This window comes from Pteropus alecto, unplaced genomic scaffold, assembly GCF_000325575.1.
Source record: "Pteropus alecto unplaced genomic scaffold, ASM32557v1 scaffold106, whole genome shotgun sequence".
Taxonomy (NCBI): Eukaryota; Metazoa; Chordata; class Mammalia; order Chiroptera; family Pteropodidae; genus Pteropus; species Pteropus alecto.
In genome coordinates, this window is record NW_006442103.1 from 5,494,182 (window position 1) to 5,512,138 (window position 17,957).

The following is a 17,957-nucleotide window of genomic DNA, read 5'->3' on the forward strand; positions in this document are numbered from 1 at the left end:
TGCTAAGAGCATTCACCTATATTCACTAATTCATTCATTCCAATCGCCTATCCTTTTCGTCTTTGCTTATAGTTCTATGGTGCTTTAAAATCCTGTTAATTCCAATACCTGTGTTATGTTTGGGTCTCCTCCTATTGTGTGCTTTTTTAAAACATGGGTTTCTGTTTCTTTGCATGCTTTATAATATTGTAGTCATTGTTATGTTATGCTGACAGTGTTAAACCTTGTTTTAGCAGGCAGTTATCGGCTGATCATCTTGGTTTTATGGAGGCTTGCTTTTACATTATGTTAAAAGTTTTGTCCTTAGTTTTAGCACAGATCCTTAGTTCTGGGCATAATCTTTACTACTAATTCATGGCCATTCTAGGGATTTGATGGAAAGCCTAAGGTGCTTATCAAGCCTTTTAACTTGTCAAATTCAAACTTAAACTGTCTCCTTGCAATAGAGAGCAACGATCTCTGCTTAGCTTTCCCAGCCTTTTGGCCATGGCTTTCCATTTGGTTCATTGGAGTCTTCCCTGCATGTACACAGCTCAGAAGTTAGCTAAAGATTTAAGAGGAAATATGCAGATTGGAGGGCTCTCCCCTCAGTGTCACCCTCATTTCCAGGATTCCATCCTTCTATTTACAGCTCCTCTAGCAGCCCCTAATTCCTCTAACCCCTCGAGCCAGTAAGGCTGCAATTTTCTCTAGAGTGCTAGGTACCCTTCACCAGACAGACTGGGAAGGCTGTGAAGGAGAGAGCTGTGTGAGAATAGCTCTCGGCCTGCTTTCAGTCACTCCCTAGTGCCTTTACACAGTTATTATATTTTGTCCAAAGTTTATAATTGGGAGGGTTTGAACATTACAAGCTATTCCACCATTACCAAAACCAGAAGTCCTTCATTTTATAATTTTTAAATGTTTGGTTTAATGCCTCAGAAGAAAATAACACAGAACTGGTACTTAAATGTCCTTAGCTCCCTCCCTTTGTTTTGGTCCAATAGATTGAAAATGGAATATTTCATATATATTAAAATACCTTTTAACGCGAATGAAATCAGTCAAAATTATCGCCTGCTAATTGAGGCTCCCAGAAAGTAGAGAAGTTTTTTTTCAAATTACAACAAATTTACTGAGCAAAGAGGTCAGACAATTTGATTAGGCCCAAGAAATATTCAGACCAATTCAACTACTAGGTAACAAAGCTATTTGTTATGAAAAGAATAAAACTCTATGGTAATGAACTATAATAAATGGAGTGTTATTTGCAACTAGTAGGAAGAATGTGAGTACTTTTCATCTACATAGTAGCATATTAACTGAGTTAAGTGACATGATGAATCTTGACTAATTCATTGTTGTTTTCAAACTTAAATTTTTTAAACTTTATTTTGTAGTCAGCAAGTTTTCCATTTGTCAGCTTGGATGTGAAAGTTGCTATTTAAATCCAAAGAGTAACTGTACATGGCTGGCTGAACATTTATAATTCAACAATTATATAGCCTCCAAAATACAGCGGAATGTGAGCTACATAATTAGGATGTCAGCTGAATAAGACAAGGCAATTGGGGATGATGTCATTTTGTGGCATGGGCTCGGATGAGATTTAAGTAAGCAGGACTTCGTCTTCTCATCTCTGTTTATATGCACTAATACCAACCACTGTCAGGACAACTCACCTTGCAGTCAGGACAGCTGACTTTTGAAGAAAGAAGAAAATTCCACCTTGTATTGACTGCTCTCATAAAGAAAAACTGCTTTTAAATGGCTTTACATATGTCTATACGTTTTCCCGCTTGGTCTGCTCCATGTGTGTACATCCTGAAAAACTGCCAAAATAGCAGCAACAACTGATGATATCAGAAGGAAAAAACTCATTGCCACATGAAACCAACACTGTTGAATCGACATCTTTCTTCTTAGTCACTTGTTCTATACTTACTAGGTAAACCAAAAGATCTGTTCAATTTGTTATACAAATATATGTACTTGCATACGTGACGGAAATTAATATCCAAAATAGAAAATGTCTATGTTCAGAGTCCATCGATGCTTCGGGATTCTGAGCTAGCTTCTGGTATAGAAAACAGACTTAGCATCTCCATCTCCAGGGGATGCACACTGCCTCCCGTGATGACTAAGGAATGTAACGGCCCTCCCAAGTCCACAGTACACATCTGCTGCAAAGTGCCGGCTGCAATTTTCTGGTCCTCAGCTCCAACCCTGGCTAAGCCGACACAGAGTGTCTCCTCGGTGACCGCTATTTAATAAAAAAAAAAGAAAAAAAAAGATACCGCCATTCAGTTCAGCAAATGCATTAACCTATCCAATGTTAAAACTAACACTAGTACCAAAAGAACATTTAAAGAATCTGCAAAAATCTTAAATTTCCTTAGTCACTCATTATGGACCAATTATCTAATCTAAGGCTTTTCTAAATTATTTGTACTATGTGACATATAAAGTACTTTCCCTCTAAAATTTTACCCTTTTAGAATACAAAGGCTTCCCTTAAGTTATATTTTTAGGATTTAATAAATAATTACCTGTATCCATACTCTACAACTAACTGCACAGCATTTCTCTTAGATTCTGAGTGAACAATGTTTATTACATGCTTAGATTTTTAACAAGTTACTTGAGATATGTTCACATTGACCGAGATATATTAGAAAAAACATGGGATTATGAGATAAATACATAAGTTTGAGTTTCTGCTTGACCACCTAATCGGCTATGAGACAAAATTCATTTTTTAAATTTTTTTAAAAATGAAATACTATCTCTCTTAAATGGTGGTTATAGGGCTATATTAGCTATGAAAGTATTTAGTAAACTCAATAGACCTTAACAAATAATGGGCATTGTGATTACTTTTACTTTTAAGTTCAAAATAACCAACATTAGCGAACTTTAGTATGACATGTTGTGACAGCTGAAGGGCTGACCCTTTCGTGGTTTTATTGGTTAGCTGGGAAAGCTGCCTGATTGAACAATGATCAAAATGGGGCAAATGATTTACACGAGGACACGCAGGCATGTGAGGAACTCTGTACAACATGATGGATATAGAACACCCTTGCTGAGTGATTATTCTGTGGCTTTAACAAAGCCCACTAATGAGAATAAAATAAGCAATGGTCACTCAAGAATCTCTTTATATATCTTTTCTATCAAGAGATACGTGCTCAAAGGCAGTCAGCACCTTATAACAGATATAATGAGAGGTTCATTTCAGAACCTCGTGATACTTACCAACAATAAACATTATGTTATATACCATGCACCGTGTCTACATATTAGGAATACAAAGATAAAGTCTCTTGTCTTTATCCTGAAGAAAACTATCCCTGGTCTCCGTATTGAGAATGAGAAAAAGCAGAATAAATATATTTTTGCAGGACAAATCTCACTATAGAGTTCTATACATTATTAAAACATTTATATAGCAACATATTTACTTCGAATCTGATTTATAGTTAATTTGTGAAAAATACTCACTTTCTGGAAGGGTATTAATTTTACTAGAAAGAACTCCATTATTTTTCTTTCAGTACAACTTTCATCCTATGAGATTTAAGTTAAAGTTGGAAAAAAGAGAAAAAGTACAATGCATAAATACTGACTCGCTTCAGTGGAGGTGGTATATGTGTGTGTCAGATGTTCTATCACATATGCATCTCAAAGCAGCAGAGGGCAGAGTATGAGAGCCCTGGTAGGGTCCTGAGTACCTGGTTCTTCTCCTCGTGTTCTTTGATTCTGAACAATCTCCAGAAGTTGCTGGGCTGCTTGGTTTACACTCATATACCGAGGAGGTTCGTAGATCTTCCTTCCTCTGTAATTATAACACTAGATGTCATTGTTCTTAGTCATGAAATTACACTATATATTCTTAACGCAAGCATTCCATCAGGTATACTCAAGTACATCTACGTTCTGTCTGCAGCTTTCAAACGATACTCACGAAAGCACAGATACGGTGATCGTTTATCTCAAGTTTCTTAAGCTTTTTTCATTGTTCTACTTCAACTGCCTTCTGATCTCACTGAAATGTTGGCAGAAATAAAAGTCCAACAACTTAAATGTAAATGTCTAAATCAAAGTTATCTTTATTCAAAGTGATACCTTCGGCAAAAATAAAATAAGTGGCAATTTGTTCTATATCCCAGCTAATCAGGTTCTATAATGTTCATTTTACTGCACATGTTTAAACCAATGTTTTCACTTCCTCCAGTAAACTAAAGTGGTAAATATCTAAAGATCTTGGAGAGTAAGATATGTTTACATCTGTATGACTCAAAAGCCTACCACATTTGCTCAATGATCATAATAAAAATATAGCTTTTGCAGCTTATACAACAGTTTGTATAGATTATTCTACTGACTCTCAAAACAATTCTCTAAGTCAGCATTGTCCAATACAAATATAATCCAAGCCACAAACATATTTTAAAATTTTCTAGTAGCCACATTAACAAGTTTAAAAAGGGCAAAATTAATTTTATATATTTTATTTAACCTAATATATCCAAAATATTATATTTCAACCCTTACTCCTATAAAAATTATTAAAGACTGTTTTTGTACTAGGTCTTTGAAATCTAGTATGTATAATCTGGTATGTATTTTATGCTTATAGCACATCCTGATTCAAATGTTAAATTTTCATTGAAATACTTGATCTGTATTGAGATTTCATAAAATTCATGATTATAAAAGTAATTTACATATTGAAATTGTTCTAAATGTACTTAAAAGTTTTCCAATACCTAAGTTGAGTATTAGTTTTAAATTAATTAAAATTAAATTACAAATTCAGTTCCTCAGTAACATGAGCCATATTTCAAGTGCTCATCAGTCACATGTGGGTAGTAGCTATTGTATTGGACATTGGCTTTCTAAGCAAAAAAGGATTATTACTCTCATTAGTCATATGGGAAAAATAAGGCTCAGAGATGGAAGAACTTGCCCAAGAGCCTATAACCAGAGGTAGACTCAGGACTCAAACCCATGTCTTCTGACTCTCAATTCATTAATTCATTCTACAAATATCTACTGAGTGCCTATTAGGTGTCAACCATCGTTCTCAGCAATGAATCCATAAAATCTAATGCTATTTCCACTCCATTACACTGCTTATCATAAGATTAGAAGTATTTAATTTTTAAATGTTAATGAAAGCTGATTTTCAACAATCTTTAGAACTCATGTCATTCAAGTAGAATTTATTGAATTGTTCAAGGAATTAAAATAGATGTAAGCATTCTCAGAATAAGACTTACTTGATTAGATTTTCCAAAGACTGCTCCTTCACCTTGATATCTGCAAAAAAGGTAAAAAATAGTTTTTAATTTAATTAATTGTTTTCTCCAAAATCCTATGTGTAAACCTAAGTTTTGGGTGGGGAAACATTTTTTTCAAGTCTCCAAAATGCTCACTTGACAGTTTGTGACAGTCTTCCCTCACACTTGGATATAGCCACTTTTTAATGGAAATATGGAGAAGAATAGAAGCTTGTAGTTGTGTAAAGGTAATTAGTTAGAAAACAAACATGAGAATGGCTCTGAGACCATCCTAAAAGGATCTAATTTCCTCTTGGAAAAGAAGAAACAGGAAGGAGTTAGATAAATATTGGCATATACAGCACCTAACAGCTAATCAACATCTTGTTCATTTCTACTAGCTGGTAACTGCACAGATTCAAAGGAAAAGTTTTGTCATGTTCCCATCCTTCCCTATTTTTCAGACACTGGAAGTTTCAATGCATGTAACATAAACAGAAGAAAATTCTTACTACATTTTGAAAAGAGACGTTTGCTTCCTTTTGAATGGTAAGACATGTAATAATAACTTATGAATAAACACTTAGTACCAAACAGTCATACTTTTAACAGGGCTTTCCCAAGCACTGACGCCAGGTACCCCAGGGGCCAAGACACACAATCTGCTCTCGTAAAGCCTGACAGCCCAAGTGTCACTGATATTTGATTCTTTACACTTTAATCACCGATGCACAGCTGAAATATTTGGTAAAAGGTAAAGCTGAATCACTACATCCTCAGAGGAATTCAGTATACAACAGCAAGAGCAACAGCTGCTTCCTGTTTCACATGCTGAAAACAAATGGTTCAGCCAAAGTTTGTTTTTGCAAAAATAAATATAGTGCCACTGAGGGGTCTTTTGATAGACTTCTACAGCTTTCTTAAGTGATTATAAAAGTTTTTCTTATAAGGATACTCAAAAATGTTTCCCCACCCAAAGCTTAGGTTTACACATAAGATTTTGGATAAAATAATTAATTAAATTAAAATATAGCAGAAATTAATCCCACATATGTATTTCTATTGTTCTTGGAACAAGTGGTGAAAAGTATTTTTCTGGTTCGAAATATCATTATTTAATATTTCCACTTATCTGGACATATAGAGAAAAATGTATATCTGTTATTGAAAATGGCCTCCAACACAATTGCCATGTGGTATGAGTCAACTTAGATTCCTTTAAATGATATTTGTAAGATTTTAAAAAATTCAACATATTTATTAATTCACCTTGAGCTTCCGAAATGTGATAGTAAAGTCTGTAATTTAATATTTTTAAATTTTAATCTTTTTAAATGATATACTCTAAAAGCTGTATTTTAAAAAAGAGGACTGGTGGGAATTTTTTAGGTAAGTGCTATGTAATTAAACATAAGAGAATTAATCTCAAGCCAGGGCAGACTTAATATTTTTTCCTTCTCTTTGCACGGGCCATAATTATTCCTCTCTACTTCTACTTGCTAGAATGTAAGCTTCTCCTATTTATCTTAGAACCAGAACCTAGCGTAATGCAAAGTACCCAGTAGATACTCCATAAATGTCTACTGAATAAATTTGCTCATGTGGCTCTGCTACTACCCATCCACCAGCCCATCTTAAACTATCCACCCCTTAAGTAGCGTAAGTCCCAACTCATTCAAAAAGCCTTTGTTGACTTCTCCTCAAATGTTTGTCTTTGAAATATCTATACATTAATGCCATGTTTCATTAATGACTAATTACATCATATATATTAGTCTTCTCTTACCAAGTAAATTTTAAATTCTCTGTGGTTTCCTACCATAGAATATTCTCAGTAATCACTACACGGCTTGGCCCATAGCGGGCATTCAATAAATATATACTAATTTAAATGAGAATTCCAGATGACTAAATGATGAGATCTATGGATTGAGGATTTGGAATCATGGTATCTGATATTTCACACCTTGTTCCTGCTTTTGTTAATAGAGCAAGTGAGATATATTGTTTAACTTTGTTTGTCTTTTCCCAGGAAAGCCAAGAAAAGAGGCAGCTCTTAGAGAGTTCAAGAGCCAAAATTCTGGTTTGTCCTTCCTGCCTCTCCATACAATAGAATTTAATTGTTCTTTAAACTTCCATATACACAGAATGTTAGTTCCAACTATTTCAAAACCCCAAGGGCAGGATCCATGTCTAATACTTCCTTAGTGTTCCAAAAGAATCCAACTCCACATTGAGTATAAACACTCAATAAATACCTGTAAATTGATTTTCCAATTGCCTTTCCAAAGCTTCCCAAAGAAGAAATGCTACTTTTCTCCCCTTCCTCCATTTTCTTATGACTATATGGAGAAGTTATCAGGTAGCCTGCCTCTTAAAACTTCTCTCTCCCTGTTCTGTTTTAAAACTTCTCAGTTCCATTGTAAAACACACACACACACACACACACACACACACACACAGTGTCCAAGCTCCGATGAATCTCAATTTTTTTCATCTCTCAGTTGCATATACTTGAACTACAAAAAAGTTAAGGCTGGCCTCTTTTTACATGGAAAAACCCAAGGATAAAGTATAAAGCTAATTAATTAATTAATTAATAATGAAGTGCTAAGTTGCACTGACAAACTAAAATAAGAAAACATAGCATATCAGTTACTTGTGGGTGCAGGTATAAATAAAAAAAATATTAAAGAAACATTCGTGATCTGATCTAGATTTAAAATTAATTATGTGTCAATGTGAATAGAATAAAAAGGAATGTGTTCTGGCTGGAAATGAATAAACCAGCAAGAGTTAAAGATTTTCTGTGCCAAAGGGTAGTAAGACCATGTCTGAGAAAATAAACTAAAAAAAACTCCAACTAATTAACTTCTATAAATATTTATTGAACAGCTACATTGTGCCAGACCTCTAGACATTCGGAAGGAAGCAGTAGGCAAGACAAAGTCCCAGCAGGGAAGAAAACCAACAAGTTAATAAAATAATTCAGATAGGTGTTAAAGACAAGGAAAAAAACCCACAAAAAACAAAAACAAAAACAAAACAACATAAAGAGAAAGAGAATCGCTGGGGGATATAAGTATACTACATTAGATAAGGTAAAATTTCACTTTAAGTAAGGAGTCAGTAAATTTCTTCTGTAAAGGGCCAGATAATAAATATTTTAGGTTCTGAGGGTCATAGGTTTCTGTCACAACTACTTATTGCTGTAACTGTAGCACGAAAGTAGTCACGGATGATACATAAGTGAAGTAACATGGCTGTGTTCCAATTACACTTTATTTACAAAACAGATAGTAGGCTGGGCTTGATCCATGTGTACTAGCTTGCTAACCCCTTAATTTCTCTTAATTTCTCATTTTTACCCCATAAGAAACACCAGCCATTAGTAAAACTTTTCTATAACCTTTTCTATTAAAAGAGATATACTGATTGAAATTCTGATAATGCACAAATTATATATTATTGAATAACAGAGAATTGGCTATATTACACAAATAACCTAAACGTTTTTGGCAAATAGGAATTTTTTCTAATGTTCTGAATATCTGTTCTTATTAAAGAAGCCAAAATCATGGCTTCTCTGCCAATTCTCTGCCCTGATCCTGTGCTATGTGGCAGACATCTGGATGACTCCATGCACAGTGTCACCACAACAGTGAGATTCAATGTATGATTGGAGGACTGATGCCAGTATGTGAGCACTTTATTACCGGTGAATGATGAAGTAACTGCCAGAGTGAGAATAGTGTTTGCAAATATTTATAATAACTTGACATAGGTACAAAAGACTAGAAATGAAAAAAATAAATATATATAAAAAGAACAACACTTGGTCCTTCATCACAGTTTATAATATACTGCTCTAAGCTCCATGAGGCAAGGAGGGATTACTTCTATTTGATAAAAGTGAAGGCAAAGGTCAGGATTGTTCACAATATTCTCTAGCTATTAAGAAGTAGCATGTGGATTTGTCTTCCGATTTGAAGCATAAGGATCATTTCAAAGTTATCAAAGATGCCAGTAAGCTGTTCTGTTCCTCAGTCACAGATTAAAGCTTTGATACCAGTATTTTTACAACAGACGTGGTTAGACAGAAACTGAAAGTCAATGTGAATTCCCAGCATAATTCCAGTGCATCTGCTGGATAACGCAGCCATGTCTTTCTGATGCTCTGTCCATCATCGCAGTTTACAGAGATAGCGGTCCCAGCTCTTCCCACACTAGGTAGGAAATACAATATGGGGAGCATGATACAGTGAAAAGAGCAGTGGATAAAGGGCTATTTGGAGTCTACCAATCTCACCACCAGTAAACTGGGTGACAGTGGGAAAAATGATTCAATATAACTGGGTCTCAACCTTATCTATAAAACAGGCTTCATTACGATGATCTCTAGAGTCCCTTTCAGATCTATAATTCTGATAGCATCAATGCTGCAGTATTCAAAGAACTTCTCTAGGAAGACAGAGGATGAAGCTCAGTAAGAATAAATGCTCAATATGGGTCTGCTGAATTGCTGTAAATTGACAAGAACAGGGTCTTGATGGACGAATGGGTAAGGCATGGAGTGGTGGAGAGGATCTGTTAGGGCGTAGGAGGGGGCGGTGTGAACTAGCACGCATGCAGGAAGAGCCATGTGGTAATCAGAGCAGAAAACGTGTCTCCAAGAGTGTGGGAAAGAGCATGGCATGCACAGCGTGACCAGACTGTGAACTTTCTGACTCCTGGCTAGTTACCCACAGAACAGTTTCACCTTAACACGAAATCAAAATGAGAACAATACGACACCTCCATATCGTGACTTTAAGGAAACTCCCAAGCCCTTACCTAACAGGCATAATGTGTGCAAGCCATTTTGTCTGTTCTTCTTCACTTTGTCAAAGAAGCTTTCTGGTCTCCAAGTGTCTGTCCAAAAAACAATAGACACCGTCTCTCCAAACTTATACAACTAGAAAAAATAAAAATGTTAATTAATGATGGAACAATTCACTGACTACTATTTCAGAGATAACAACCAAAATAAAAAGCGAGAGCAGACCTGAGGTGGGTTGGGGATCAAATCTGTCACAAAAAAGGCAATAAAAGTTCTCTGGCCCACAGCAGCTGGTGTCTTCCTGAGGCCCTTTCAGTAGTAGGCTTCTAGTATTTTCTGCATTTAGTACAGGAACATACGTCACCAGTTCATGATTTAGCTATGTAGCCTAAAATACTAAAATACAAAGAACACAGTAGGAAGCTAAAAAAAAAAAGACTGCTGCACAGTCAGATCAGGGTTCACAAGGTTAACATATTACTATCTTTACTTAACGGATGAAACCACCAAAGCTCAGAAACATCAACTGACTTGAGGTCACACAGCTAGTTAGTAATGAAAAAGAAACTCGAACCGAGGTCTGAGTTCCACGTGTCAGTTACACTCTCATAGGGTGGTATACTTCGGCCATTTCTCAAAACCTCCCCCTTACTCTGCCCACTTTTTGTTCCCTCACTATAGAGTTCAAGGATAAGGGCCTTTCCTCTAGCCTCCTCCTTTTCCCCTAAGTGGCCTCCTGCCCCACTTGACCATCACGCAACCAAGAAGCTTGCCTGGTTCCAGTTTGCTTCCAGGCTGGCTGTACAGTTCATTTAAATGAGTCCAACTCCAAATCTTATGCCGAGAAAATCTAGTTTTGAATTCTGGTTCTACAACTTGTTAGCTGTGTGACATAACTATTTCTAAGTCTATCTTTACAATAGGAATAGTGACAAAATACTGTCCTGCCTACTCATAGGGTTGTGAGGATCAAACAACATGCAAAAAGCTATTCAAACTGTGGAATAATATGCTAATATTAGTTCTTACTAGACACTGTGCAAAGGACATTTATTTTCAGAGACTTAATATATGGTAAAACATACAACTAAAGTTGTTATGGAAAGATTTAATTATTCGATTTAAACAGTGTTTGAAAAAATTTCTAATAGAGCTGGAAATCACATCTTGTCCTAGGTCATAAATTAACTGTGACTGAAATAAATGTGTGACTTCAGGAAATCACTAATTTTGCTAAGCCTAAAGGTTCTTCATTTGAAAAATGAAGAAACTGGTCTGGAGAAGGGCTTGTCATCTTAGGCTTCTCACTGTTTTCAAAAGCTGCTGTAAGAGGTAAGGGGGAGGCAGGTAGGAAGGAAACAGAAGCTGGGGTTTCAGGGTCTTCTATCCCTTTATCTCTAGAGAAATTCAACTTTTCTCAAGTTTTATATATTGAGGTCTTAAAAACTAAACCGACACTTGTAACAGTGACTGTGAGCTCCCAAGGTGAGGTTCATGTTCCTCATATGGCCACACCTCCAATTTACCTACCAATGGGCTTTATTCCCCAAGTCCATTTGAGAACTCTCTAAAAAGGTATTTCCCTATAGAGGTTATTCTATCTAGTGGCAGTCGAATTCAGAGATCAGTGTAGAAAAACCTTGTAACTCTAAGAATTCAGAGTCACAAATCTTCCTGCTACTGTAACAAGGTTTCTTCATGAAAAAAAAAAAAAAAATGGATTTAGCGTTCCAATGTGGAATTCCTAGAATATATTCACCCAAGCTACAAGGAATGGGCCTAGTCCTGCTGAGGCCCATTTATCTAATGAATATGTATTACAGGTCATCTACTATGTGCCAAGCATAATGCTATGCACAGCTGTGAAGTGAGAGGCAAAACAGAGCCCGGGCCCTCATGGAATATGCAGTCTTGCTTATTCTTCACACTCAGAAGAAGCTCTGGGGTCGTGGCCCTGGTTCTTACTAATTGGGACATCACACACAAGTCAAGTAATCTTCTTGACTTTCAGGAGGAGCTCTACTACAAAGTGGGTAAAATAATTATAAACCTAATAATGTTTAAGGATTAAATGACAAAGCCTGGATTGTGTTGTGCCTTGCACACAGTAAATACTGAATAAATGTTAGGGATCTGATGATATAACAATGATGTTTATAATGATGAGATAGAGATATTCTAAAATTCTGTGTCCTGCTATAATCCAACTGCTTTCTTTGTTGGAGTGGGCTCAAAAACATTACCAAATATTTGAAACTATGCTTATGATTTAATTCTGACGAGTTCAACTGTTTATATTCTAAAAAGTATTTTGGCATCTCTGATCAAATTTTGAAATAGAATTATTACTTTATCAGAAAAAAACTTTAAGGGAAAACCATTACAGAAAACTATATATGCAGCCACATATAAGTACTTTAAATGGATCTCTGATATTTTAACAGTCACAGTAATACAGTGATGAGATAAATTCTTCATTCAAAAAGAAAAAGATAGATCATTTAAAGGAGAGTTAGGATGCTAGTCACATATAAACACTAGCTGAACCATTCTGAGCAAAAGCCTCTCGGCATCGCCTAATTTGGGGGATTAAAGAAAACCTCACATAAGCACTGCTTTCTAGGACCCTGATTTATAGACTGTAACCATTCCCATGGCTGTGGTGCAAACTTCTTCAATGATTTCCGGAACATTATGCAAATAGTTCACCATTTAGATGTCAGTACCTCAAAGAACAGGACCAGTCCTTTGTGTCTGACAATCTAAGGACTTAGCAGTAAACTATAAAAAGAAACTAGAGCAAAATCATAACAGTGACGAGAACTGAGGTTGCAAAAGCCTGAGCACTGACTATCATATAAGTAATTCTTTGTGCTGTGATCATCACCACCCCCTCGACATTACTGATGCACATCGAAATTTATGACTACAAACAGAACTGTTTTCTAAAACCTGGTCAATACATTATTTTTTGGTCTTAACTTGGAGCAAGAGAAAGCAGTTTATCTAACTTGATATTGGATCATGTTTTATCTATTGAAGACAAAAACTCAACTCGAAATAATCCATATGATTACATATAAGGCACTATCTAGTTAGAGTGAGAAGATGCACAAGAAAAATATTAGGTAGTGAATAATTATCAAAAATGAGATACAGACTGTATGTATCACGAGTTAGGCATTTCCCCCAGTTATAGAGTACGTGAAGAGATAGGATATAACAGGGACCTTAAAGGATGGATAAGATTTAGATTTGGGAAGCTGCACATAGGGAAAGGATGAAATGGTGTGAACAAAGGTGGGAAATCGTGGGCAATATTTAGAAGGGCATTAAGCAGTTATCTAGAAATAGCTACTGCCTGACTTGCCTCTAACAAGTATCTCTAATTCCTGACAGCTTACCATATGCCAATTGCTGTCAATTCCAGCTCTATAATTTACCTAGAAATTGACTATTCATTTCTTTTCCCACTATCTTAGTTTGAGGGCTCAATATAACTTGCTGAATGATGTTAATAGTGTTCTAACTCATTTCATCGACACCAATAGTTCCTTCTTTTCAGTAGCACAGATGTTTTGTAAACTCTATTCTGTAATAGGCTTTAAGGCTTTTGTTATTTTATATTCAAATAAAAATATTTCGTGATTTTTAAGTTAAAAAATATTTTCTCTGCATATGGAAAAATTAGTAAATTTAACTTACTAAATTAAGAACTCTATTAAGCCACACATGTATTTTATATATATGTATATCCTAAATCAGATCAGTTAAATCTGTGAGGTAAAAAGAAAGCTGAGCTAAGAGAGTTGTCAAAACACACACTATAAAACCATATAATCAAGAATTACTAGTTTTCTATAAAGAATAATTGTCTTCGAGTTGTCTTTTAATCCTCATGTGCATTTTGCTCAACACTGATGTAACACCGATTTTTGCAACACTAAGATTATGAAAGTGGCCACACACGAGGTACATAAAGCTGAGTGACTATGTACCGCGTTCCCCAACCTTTTTGGCACTAGGAACAAGTGCCCCTATGAGAATCTAATGCCTGATGATATGAGGTGAAGCTTAGGCAGTGATGCTAGCACTGGGGGACCAGTACCGGTCCGTGGCTCGGGGCTTGGGGATCCCCGACTATGTAGACAGCAGACTACAAGATTTATATTCTCACATAAATTAGCAAATCCACATAAATTTTTAAATATTACCATTATTTAGCGGGTGGTCAAAAGTGACTGAAAGAATTAGAGAGTGACTGAAAGAATTAGAGAGTTTATTGAGTCATTCTAAGGTTACACAGCCATGTAGAGCTCTGACATCCTCATACCTAGTGTTGTGTTCTTTGTACTAGGTTAGTCTTTATCATTTCTACATTAGTCCCTGTACAACAATAAAACCGATTTAATGCTTTTGAAAAACAACAGTAAGAACTACTCTAAGGCCAACAATGTCAATTACCACAATGGGTGTTGTTTCATGAAAAAAAAAGTTAATTAACAATAAATAATAAATACTATACGAAGGAAGTATTTTAAAATTTTACTTGGCCTGTCAGATTCAGGTGAATGTACACTAAGTGTTGAATAAAAAAGACTAAAAGAAAATATACCAAACTGGTAATTTATGATTACCTCTAGGTGGTGGGACTATGGATGCTTTTATTTCCTTCTTTATACTTACTGTATTTTCTTAATTTTCTCTAAGTATATATGTCATTTATTATCAAGGAAAAATTATTTTTTATAATGGCTCCTCTAAAACAGAGAAAATGGTAAATGAAGGTGGTAATTCTAATTCTGCACAATTTGGCTGCTAAATGCTTAACTTGAAGAGTTCAGGAAAAGAAGGACTTTGTTCCATTTATCTTTTGTGTATTAAGTAAAGTCCTTGATTTTTCATTAGCAGTTATATCTAAAAACAGTCAACTTTACTGGCTCTAGACAAACAGATTTTTCTCTGATTAGAAAAAGCCTAGAAATACAAATAATACAGTGTTAGAAATATGTTACTTAGGAATTTCAATAACATTTTAAAGTATACATGTTTATAACTAATATGTGAATTGTGAGAAAAATACTAAAATTTACTCAATGAAAATTTGACTATCTGAGGTACTTGGTTAAGATAACCTATGTCTAAAGTTGGAAAACAGGCCAGCGTTTTAGCTCCCAAATCTGTGCAATATTAGAGTTTATCTAGTTCATAATTCTTTATACTTTTTCGTGCCAAATCTTTTTTCCAAATAAATTCTTAAATAGAGCATCAATAGAGTTAAAAATAATGACTGGAGGAGACTTACTCCATTCAACTTACTCCAACACAAAAATGTTCAGAAGAGGTTGAAAGTATACAAAAGACTTGAACTGGCAAGTTTTGTTTGTAAGTATGCATTTTATTAGAAGACCAATTTAAATGTAATCATTAAAAGTAAGTGGTAAATTCTGAAAGGCGAATTGTTTATACATTTTCTCTGGTTCTTCATAACCAAAGGCAATATTGCTAAGATGATTGGCCAGGACTAGTCAATTAAATTGGGCTACTCCTTCTAGGTAATACAGAAAATATAGACTCTTTAAAGCTACAGATATAGCATTTGATATTCAATGCTAATGTATCTTCTTGTTGTTAATTCGTTATTTTAAATTACGCATTCCAAGAAGACATATCAGAAAAACCTTATTTCATAGATTCTAAGATGTATACTTTTTTTCTATTATTATATCTGAAATAAGAATGCGTCTTAACAATCAATGAAGCCTTAAAAGCACTGTTGGCCATTAGCAGTCATGGTTGTCATGGATCACACTTGTGTGACCATCAGAACACAATATAAAACTTGGAAAATGAATGTCAACAGCTTGGAAAAACATCTTGGAAACGGTTAATGGAATGCCTTTTTAACTCTTCAGAACTAAGATTGTTGGGTTAAAAATAACTAATTTTACACATTAATGACTACAAAGTTGGATTAAAGCCTAGTATCATTGGCTTCTGACTCTTTAAAATATTTTTTAAGAGATGTTGCTTCACAATGTCCTGATGGCACAGAAAATGATACCGTATGGAAAAACATGGCCTCAGCAATGCAGAGTTAAGTTATTTGGAAGATTGTAAAAAGGTTTTAGGAATACTTAATCAATTTGATTAGACTATATTTCCTTTTTATGTATGTACCTATTCATTCAATATACCATTAAAATCTTTAGCTAAATTTCAGTGGGCTAGTCCAATGTGAGATGAAAGAAATCTAAGTTATAGAAAAACTTAGTATAAAAAATTTAATATTAAAAAATTAAGTACACACAAATGTAGTATAATAGTAATCTTATAATTCATGAAATATAATAAAATCTACTTGTAATATGTAGAAAAATAAAACATTTTTGCTAAATACCATTTAAAAGTCACTCTTTGTAGCATTACCTGTAAACCACAGCAGCCTACAGCATTCATTATGGAAGCATTGTGAATAACTCGGTAAGAGATTCCCAGCTTTGTTGCTCTCAGAATCAGATCACTGTGGGTTGTAGCCCTGTAGTGAGAAAATATCGAGTTGTATTAAAGTCACCTACACTGATGTTTTAAGACAGTAAAGTTATACTATTTCATGAGTTCGAGTCAAAGTGTTGAGGACACTGCTCAATTTCTGAGCTTTTTGGCAAGAAAAGCGAGTCTACACATGCTCTTCACAATGTTGAATTGCAGCTGCAACACTCTTAAAGTAACCTTGGCAGCTACAGAAAAAAGGGAAGTTTCACTTGCTCTGGTTAATATTTGCAGACACCTGAACTCTGGAGCAGCAATTTTCAAACAACTTTTTGGTTGTAGGGCCCCTTTAAACTCCTCAAATGACTGCTCTCGAGTTCTAAATTACAGCACAACTAGACCTACTTAATTTCTGCTCTGTTCTGAAGGTTTTGTTTTTGTATTTTGAAATACAACATGGTAGAACATACGGAACATTTTCATAGCCTGTTAATCTTTGTCTTTATACATGAGCGTTCTATCTGACATAATCTTAGTTGGATTTTCCATCCGTCTAGCAGTCATTTTATTTATAACTGTTGTCCTGGGTGTATGTGTGTGCATACTGTGCCTGTTGCCTTTCCTTTTCTGAGCTAAATCTAATTATTATAATTAGATAGACTGTAGTGGAGAGAGAATATATGTAAATATAAATACAGATACTGTGAAATATAACACATCAATTCAGAGCTGCATTATTAAAGAGGCCTTTTCTCCTCTTGATCAAAACTCCAAGCCCTACTGGGGAAAGCAACATTAGCATGTTTGAGAAACTCCGTACAAATAAGCATAACCTGAACTGGTCAATGCATACCAAGTAGGAAGATCAAGGGCTTTCACCCCATGAGGCAGTCAGAAACAGATTAACAAATGCCTGGCAGGGAAGCCTGTTTTTGATCACACTTATAACATAAATACTAGTATGAAAAACAACCAATAATTTGATTTAGAGTTAGCTTTTTAAAAAAAATAATATGCCAGTTGTAAAAAATGTTTTTAATATCACCTTCAACAGAATTTCTCTACTTCACACTGATTAAGGAAAACAGTTATCAGTGAGTTAAACAGATGAACAGAAAGAAAACTGGTTTAAAATGATCTCTCTCTTAATCACAAGTTCATTTAAAATGACCAGATGTGGATGTGGATGGTATACTATGAAGATTTAATGACCTGACAAAGTGATTTGATTTTTTGTGAAACTGACATGTGATTATAGAAGCCCCTCAGATTTCCACTATAAAAATTTGTGATAAAATTGGTATTTTATCATCACTATTACCTAGATTATATTGCTTCAGGAAAAAGAAAAACTGGTTTGAAACACAGGCTTAAACCATTAT

At 34.9% G+C, this 17,957-nt stretch overlaps 1 protein-coding gene across 3 annotated transcripts in view; it reads right to left on the minus strand.

Annotated features, from left to right (window-relative positions):
- Positions 1-893: 893 nt before the first annotated feature.
- DPH5 (diphthamide biosynthesis 5) overlaps positions 894-17,957 on the minus strand; it is a 26,957-nt gene continuing 9,893 nt past the window's right edge. For 2 of the 3 annotated variants that reach the window (XM_006919570.3, XM_006919569.3), the window contains exons 4-8: positions 16,513-16,621; positions 10,098-10,218; positions 5,265-5,304; positions 3,714-3,817; positions 894-2,242 (exon numbers count right to left, since the gene is read on the minus strand). In XM_006919570.3, coding sequence (XP_006919632.1) covers positions 2,019-2,242; positions 3,714-3,817; positions 5,265-5,304; positions 10,098-10,218; positions 16,513-16,621 — 598 coding nt within the window. In that variant the 3' untranslated portion in view covers positions 894-2,018. The remainder of the gene's footprint in view (positions 2,243-3,713; positions 3,818-5,264; positions 5,305-10,097; positions 10,219-16,512; positions 16,622-17,957) is intronic. The other variant, XM_015595511.2, reaches the window with a different exon arrangement.